The sequence below is a fragment of the Harmonia axyridis genome, chromosome 2, assembly GCF_914767665.1.
Source record: "Harmonia axyridis chromosome 2, icHarAxyr1.1, whole genome shotgun sequence".
Lineage (NCBI taxonomy): Eukaryota > Metazoa > Arthropoda > Insecta > Coleoptera > Coccinellidae > Harmonia > Harmonia axyridis.
In genome coordinates this window covers 39,135,143-39,142,984 of record NC_059502.1, presented here as the reverse complement: position 1 = coordinate 39,142,984, position 7,842 = coordinate 39,135,143, and the positions used below count along the sequence as shown (strand labels likewise).

At 32.2% G+C, this 7,842-nt stretch overlaps 1 protein-coding gene and 1 long non-coding RNA gene across 4 annotated transcripts; both read right to left on the bottom strand.

Annotated features, from left to right (window-relative positions):
• Positions 1 to 3,194: 3,194 nt before the first annotated feature.
• LOC123672431 lies at positions 3,195 to 4,574 on the bottom strand. Of its 3 annotated transcripts, none has more exons than XR_006746290.1 (5): positions 4,432 to 4,574; positions 4,121 to 4,313; positions 3,819 to 4,045; positions 3,492 to 3,711; positions 3,195 to 3,442 (listed from the first exon to the last, which is right to left on the bottom strand). It is a non-coding gene; the product is annotated as an uncharacterized LOC123672431 (long non-coding RNA). The 3 variants fall into 3 exon arrangements; XR_006746288.1 differs by having other exon boundaries at positions 3,495 to 3,711; XR_006746289.1 differs by having other exon boundaries at positions 3,495 to 3,711; positions 3,819 to 4,012.
• A 586-nt stretch (positions 4,575 to 5,160) lies between these two features.
• LOC123672401 lies at positions 5,161 to 7,037 on the bottom strand. The gene is made up of 4 exons (XM_045606510.1): positions 6,698 to 7,037; positions 6,488 to 6,604; positions 6,263 to 6,406; positions 5,161 to 6,152 (listed from the first exon to the last, which is right to left on the bottom strand). Exons 1-4 carry the CDS (start codon positions 6,900 to 6,902, stop codon positions 5,524 to 5,526), a joined length of 1,095 nt encoding a protein of 364 aa, XP_045462466.1. The 5' UTR covers positions 6,903 to 7,037; the 3' UTR covers positions 5,161 to 5,523.
• Positions 7,038 to 7,842: the final 805 nt, after the last annotated feature.

Sequence of the window (7,842 nt, the reverse complement as noted above, 5' to 3'; positions counted from 1 at the left end):
TGTATGGGATTATTTCTTTACATAAAGCTGCTTTCCAGTCAGATGCGTGTCACCCCGGGGCTCGGCGCACTAGAGCTTCGAGCCCTTCCTATGAGTGGAACGCGCCAAAACGAAACTGTCGAATTCAACGTAAACAAACCAGCGTTCTACCACAGATTAGTAGTTAGTCTGTGGTTCTACCACAGTAATCACACAGTACACTAGTAATCTGTGGTTCTACAGCTGTCTCGTACTTTATGCGAAGTACCGGTCTTCTTTCTCCCTCACACCTGTCAGGGCTCGAAGCAGTGTGACCATCTATAGTAGAAATCTACTATTATAGTAGATTTCAGGCCACCCATGGTAGATAAATTTTTCATAGTAGATTATAGTAGATTTCTGCTTTGTTTGTCTCTTAGGTACTAGATGTCAATATTCGCAATGAGTTTCAATGGTTTCAAAATTTGAAACCACCAAAACTTAGCCCACATCGAAAAATATTCGCACATTTCGAAATTTGCTAAGCAAATGCTTTGTTTGCCATTGCTAATGTTAAATGCGAAACAATATTTTCCGAAATCAATAGAATAAAAACAAAAGAAAGGAATAGATTCATGAACAAAATGTTGCTTCGATTCTACATGCTAAAGAAAGAAGGTTGTTGCGGGATGTTGCGAATTTACTCTAGATTCAGGAATGTTGAATATGATGAATAAAAATACACTTTATGAAAATATGAATCTTTCCGATATAAATGGTTAGTTTATATATATTATATGTATCTACTTTTTTTCAATTTTATGTATAGCATTATTTTATTGATTTTCTAACTATACTGTTTTTATTATATGTTGTATTTTTGTATATATTTTAATATGTGTTTTTACACTGTTAAAGATGATTTATATAGGGGCCAATAATATGTTGAGATATATAAATTTACTTTATGTGATAATGCTATGAATAAAGACATTTTTTATTTATTTATTTTATATTTGAATCAGAATTATGTCAGCTTTAAATATAATTGATAAATTTTATGGAAAATAGTATATGTTTCAAATAAAAATGTATTTAAAGATTTTTTTTTTTAAAGAATGGTTAAAGGAACCTACAAAAACAGTATACGCTGCTACCTAATTTCAGTATCATCAAACTTCACAGATAGCTTACAAATATGGTTATGCGCATGCGCAAAGCTGATAGTAGATTTCGATAGATTTATATCATCCTCGTAGTAGATTCGCTTTTTGAAAGATAGTCACACTGGCTCGAAGCCTCGCAAATGCGGGGGGTGCTTCAGGGGAAAGGGGAAGGTAACGCGAGGGCTCGACGCCCTGTTTACTGGAACACACAGATAACAGAGTAGAATAGATCGGACACTGACATTCTACGATGGAAAACACTGTTTTTTGAGCCCTCATACGGATGGTGGCATAAATAACTGTGGTATTACAGCACTTAGAACATTAATAAGAGGAATGGAAATCGCCTTGTAACTGAAGCATTTGTTTTGATGCCAACATTCGTAGCTCCTTGTCTGACCGGCGTCTATGGCAGTGGCGTAACATATTTTGATTTATTTCGAAATAATCAATTGGTGCTCAAAAATAGTTTAGAGTGTGATTTATTTATGAAAATTCTTTCGTAATTAGAAAAGGTCAATGTTTTTCTCAGTTTTATGATTTAGCCATTGTAAAGTTAGGAAAAATTGATTTCTGATAATTATTAAATATAAATACGGATAAAATCTTTGTTGCTGTATGAATTTCAATTTAACACTCAAATTATTATTTAATGGATTCGGTCCTTACTTGGCGGAAATTCATTATAAATAAAATAAAACGAAGTAATTTCCACTATATTATTTAATTGTTAGCAACAATTGTTTCGCCACACTGTGGCTTCATCAGAAATGTAGCCTGATGAAGCCACAGTGTGGCGAAACAATTGTTGCTAACAATTAAATAATATAGTGGAAATTACTTCGTTTTATTTTATTTACTCAAATTATTATTTCCTATTTCTTAAGATGTGAAGGGTAGTAGGAATTCGCAGGAAATCTTTTTTCTGTTGCATTTTCTCATATGAAATATTTTCTTAAGAATCTGATTTCACGATTTATTCAACAATGAATGGCAGGATAGGCTGGTGGATTTTAATTGAATTTATTCAACTTTTTCAAAACATAATAAACTAGTGAAAACTGTTTTTCATGAACAATGATTTACTGAAAATTTGAGTAAAATTGTCTTAGGCCCCATTTTGTATTTTCAGAAAAAAATATTTGATTAAGCACTAGATTTACTACTGCAATAATAAAAGAAAAATAATAAGGGCAGCCCCTCATAGAGAAGGGAAATAATATTTAAACTGTTGAGAATTTGTGGAACAGGGGCCAACGCATTTATGTGTAGCGATAACTTTATATTATTAATATATTTTATTTGGTTGGAATCAAGTTGAAACATGACAAAATGATGCAGTATTGCTACTTTCATAAAATAAATAAAATTACTGACAAAAATCCAATCTTTCTCTAAAACATAAAAATCATTATTTGCAATTTCATGTCTTTTTTCTGCTTTTATGCGTACAATAATATTCTCAGCAAATATATATATATATATAATATATACTAAAATTACAAATGCGTCCAGAAGACTTCTTATATTTGATATAAGGAAAATATTACTGTATATTATTCAATCATATGAAAACAGGTCATGAATGTAGCAATAGAGAGAAAAGACATTAGAAAAAACAACAGAATATATTTATCTCAGAAATACAGAATATAAATAATTGGTTTACAGATATTAATAAAAAAATCTATCGGTTCAATAAAACAACAGAATATATTTATCACAGAAATACAGTATAAATAAAATTATTGGTTTCTAACATTATTAGAAAATTCTATTGATTTTCAAATATAGTTTTTGTCAATCTACTTCTCAACCGATTCAAATCTAATTTTGCACTCTGTCGATTTCTCAATTCGTGGTGAATCCTCGAATTGAAATAAGTTTCCAGAATCATTTTCGTTATAGTAGGACCATGGATTATCTCTGGTTCATCATCAAACAGATGCTGATTGAAAACATTGAACAATTTTGGATCTACACTGTTCAATGTAGTAAGAACCAGACGGAATAACAAGTTCGAATAATTTTTACCGAATATATTAAAAACTCCACCTAAATGTCTTTTCAGCCTGAGTATAGATATCAACTACAAATTGATAGGCATTGGAAAGATACCCCAAGATTTTTCTCAACTGTAGTTTTGACTCGGTGCTGTTTGACTTCAGGATGGACACACACAATATTTTATTTTTGACCTTGAAATTGGACAGGATTCTTGGAGACAACCTAAAGTATTTCTCTCGCAGCATAGGGTTTTCCAAATGACGATGTGAATAGTCTCCAATATAGCGGGGATTTGAGAAAACTGTCTTGACCTAGAAAAGCAGAATTTAAAATGGAGTTTTCTTTTATGATATATCTTACTACGTTTTTGATATTCTTCGTTTCCCAGAGAAAGAAGTGGCACTAGAGCTAAATGATGCACATTTTGAAGGAGAGGTTAAAGTCAGTGTTTCTTCTGGATCATTGGTAATTGGAGTGTCAAATCTCAATTGTTTTTTTTGATGGAGATTTTATTTTAGAATCATATAGAGATTCCGTAGAGTCTTGTTCTTCAATACTTCCATTCCCTTCTGAGTAAGTCCTGCAAATTGCTTTATGTTATATGGTAATATTCTGAGGAAGATTTTCAATGCAAGGAATTATAAGAAATATGACAAATTATGAAAAAAAGTTTTCGTTAAAACTTACAGAGGTATTTCCAATTTAATTTCCAAAGGCAAACCTCCTTGGATAAGCCTTAGGTTCTTAGTGTCACTAGAGCTAGAAGATGCACATTTTGAAGGAGAGTTAAAAGTAGCTGAAGTCTCAAATCTCTCTTGTGTTTTAGAATCAGATTCTGTAAAGTCCTGTGCTTCAATAGTTCCATTCCCTTCTGAGTAGGTCTAACAATTTTTTTTATATTATATGAAGATATTCTGAGGAAGATTGTCATTGCATGGAATTATAATAAATACGAAAAATTATGAAAATAAGTTCTCGTTACAACTTACAGAGGTATTTCCAATTTGATTTCAGAAGGAGAAGGAAAACTTCCTGGTATAAACCTCTTTCATAGGATCATTAGTCGAAAGCAATCCTCAGGGAAGTGATTTGAGCAAAGAAAAATTTTTTTTTTCCAACATCGGTCGGTTCCAAGAAATTCTCTGCAACCATTTTTCTCGTTCAAGTTGATTCGATGGAAGTCTTAAAAAAAACATTAATTAGTCGTATCAATTAGTTTTGGATTGTTTTTAATTATAACTGAATATATGCTTTAAGGAAAAAAAATCAGGATTCTGCACGCCTATGGGACGGAACTCACCTGTGAAGACTAATTTCACCTCCTACAATATAAGAGAAACCACACAAAAAACACTTGCAAGGCATATCTAATATCACTTCTAATGGTTATAAATGAAAATACAAAATAATTAAAACAAGGAATTATGAAGATTTAGCCAACTGAGGTGGTCTAAAGCCAGAACAAAATGACAGAATTCCCGAATGCACGTTGCCACTTCGACAATTAATCTGAATTGTCGGAAAAATTTTGATATTCTCCTTCGTTCATTCCTTCGTACTGAAAATAGAGCTGGCAACGTTTTCAATTCGGCTAGCTCAATTGTGATTGGCGCGTCTAAGCTTTCATCTCTCTTGTATTCGGGATCGGGTTCAAATGTTTATTTTCCGTTCCTTCTATCTATATTCATATTCTAAGTTACAGCACTCTGTTATCTGTGTATTACAGATACCTACTTTGACAACATAGTGATTTCGCACTTGGCGCGAAATTCAAATTAGTTAAATCATTAGCATTATAGGAATTCATAAATAAAATACAAAATTTCTCAAATAATGTATATATTTCCCACGAACAGAAAAAAATTTATATAATACATCAAAAAAGAATAACAAATATGTACACTTTCATCATCCATGAGAGAAAATAACAAGGTTGATTTTATGAGCAAAAATATATGTATATAATAAGTAAATGTATATAAGTATCCAAGTCAATATAAAATGGAAATATATAAAATATGTTGTTGGCACCACCAGAATAAAGAACATCTCACGATTGCTGAACATAATATTTCATCAAGTGAATGAATTGGACAATTCAAAATTCTAAAATTAAAATTTGATTTCAGTTCATTCTGTAGAAATTCTGAGATATTCCTTCTATCGCACATTCTAGGAATAATGTAAAACAATTTATTGAGTGAATGCCTGAACAAGAAGTTGATATATTGTCCAGGCTTGATTAAATTTCCGAATTTATATTTTAAGTATAAATTCGGAATCATTAACATTCTCTGAATAACTGAACTGAATAACTGATTAAATTTTCCAAAGTTACACTGGTAATGGGACCTTTACTGAAAGTGAAGGCAAGAGGTTGCTTGTATTGCCTCTATAATCCCTTGAGGAAAAATACATTGGCATGATCAACCAACCTTGCCTTTCTTTCAGATCCATCATCCTCCACTCCTATGATCTTATCAGCAACTTGATCATACTTCAAATTTGTGGACAATGACATTTCATCAAAGATAAGAGCGCATACTTTATCTTGACGAGATTTAATTTGACTCACGGTATGTTCAAGTTGCTGAAAAATGTGAGCATTTAATCCTGGATTGAATGTTAATTTTTCCAATAGTCTTGATAAAGTTCTGCTTAAAGGGAGGCAAAATAATTTATACAAGAGACGATAACCTTTAGGGCTCGCTTCGTATAATGCTAGAGCAAGAACTTTTTCGTCAAATGTGAATCTTCTAGCATTCCGTTTCTGATTTTTATTTCTAATCTGACATCTGATGAAATTGCATGTAGCTTCATTTACTTGGCTCAAAACATTTTGAAGCCCAGCATTTGCTAATAATTTTTGTGCAACACTAATCCTTTCTTTGTAATTTTGAATCCTGTATTTCTTCTGATTCATGTTTTTTCTTATGTTGCAAATGATTTTGTATAAAATTTGCTCCCTTGCATTCAAATGCTTTTTTCTGGTGCAGTTCAATGTGGAAAGTATTCCTTTACCTGAAAAACAAATATGTTATTAATCAAATAAAGAGTACTTCTACCTAAAATATTCAGAAAATAGAAATACCTTAAATTTATCTTGAAGAATATTTAAATATTGCACTCACCTGAAGCAATTCTTCTCTTCTCTTGGGTACTTGGTTCTAAAAAATTCGGCAATTCTTCTGGCTGTGATACTGATGGTATTGGTTGAATGTAATTTTTGGAAGTTGATGGTTGATTAAAATCATCATTAAAAACTTTGGGGACACCTTAAGAAAAATCAAGCACGGTTAAATTTTTCATTATAAATTACTTATAAAAAATTATCTTGAATGATATTGTATACTCACCATTTTGTGTTGTGAACTCCATAATACCCTCTGAATCTTCAGGCTGTGATATTTCCATTTCTGTTTCATAATTTGATGATGTGTTCATTGGCTCGTCAACATTATTATTATTAACACCTTAAAAAGAATTGATCAGTTATATTTGTGGCATTATGTGTTTTGAAACATCTACAATTATTTAAAATTTAATTTATATATTAAGAAACTTACCTGGAACACCCAATGTAGGAACTGCATGAACTGTGAGGCCTCTCAAACTTCCAACCAGATGATAGCACTTCTCAAAATGGGCATGACACACAGAATATTTATTATAGATTTGCTGAACAGATAATGTTTCCCAATATTTGGGTTTTATATTGTCTATCCATATCTTGAAAAATGTTGGATTGTTTTTGGGAAAACGATGTCTCATGCTGACAACATCTTCACATCCTTACACACAACATTTCCTCTTCTGTATCTTCGTTGCCATTACGGTTCTTGTATTCAAATTTAAATTTACCATTTGTAACACAAAAAATTGTCTTCTCAAATTACAAATAACAGAGTGTCTCAAATAGAGATGAGCGATATTTCACGAACTGTGATTTAATCACTGATATCAGACTGTCACAGGTAGTCACGGTTCCGAAAAACGAATACAGAGCGTGGCGGGATCACTGTTTGAACATTTCACAGATATTTTCAGGGCATATCAACGTCCGTGCAATCGTAAATTATGAAGCCAGCCTGATGTTTTTATTGCTTCGGAACCTTTGTAACTTACTGTTGCACTCTAGCCACATAAGTTCCGTGCGAACGATTGTTTTCGAAAGCCGGACAAATATTAACAGAATGTCGAAACAGGCTAACTAATAAAAAAACTCAAATGATTCTCTTCCTCAATTGACCATATTCACCGTCGCCATATTGTTATGCGACAATACCAACTACCCAGTGTTCCCAACGGAGAAATATTGAGTATTCTGTGGTGGATATGGTCAATTGACAGATAAAGCCGTGGCGGAAAGTTCGGAGTACCAACATATAATAATAAAATATAACCATGAAAACTGTGCGTTTCTGATATATTCTCCCACGATTTTGTTCTACAAGATGTGGAAGAATGAACGAAATAACCACAGAATTGACCATATTCACCGTCGCCATATTGTTATGCGACAATACCAACTACCCAGTGTTCCCAACGAAGAAATTTTGAGTTTACTAGAAAAATTCCACAATATAAAGTTTATAAGTGAAGTTTATGTGTACCTTTTCTGGCTGCTACGCCAGATAGGCTTGTTTGGGACAACATTGTGCAAAAATTTCACCTTTTGGAAATAAAAAGATTAGTGAAAGGTGGTTTTCTG

Coding starts and splice junctions, on each gene's coding strand:
- LOC123672401 (XM_045606510.1), bottom strand. CDS start 6,902: ATGAGACATCGTTTTCCCAAAAACAATCCAACATTTTTCAAGATATGG. Junction 6,605..6,697: donor TCCTACATTGGGTGTTCCAG/GTAAGTTTCTTA, acceptor ATTCTTTTTAAG/GTGTTAATAATAATAATGTT. Junction 6,407..6,487: donor GGAGTTCACAACACAAAATG/GTGAGTATACAA, acceptor ATTTTTCTTAAG/GTGTCCCCAAAGTTTTTAAT.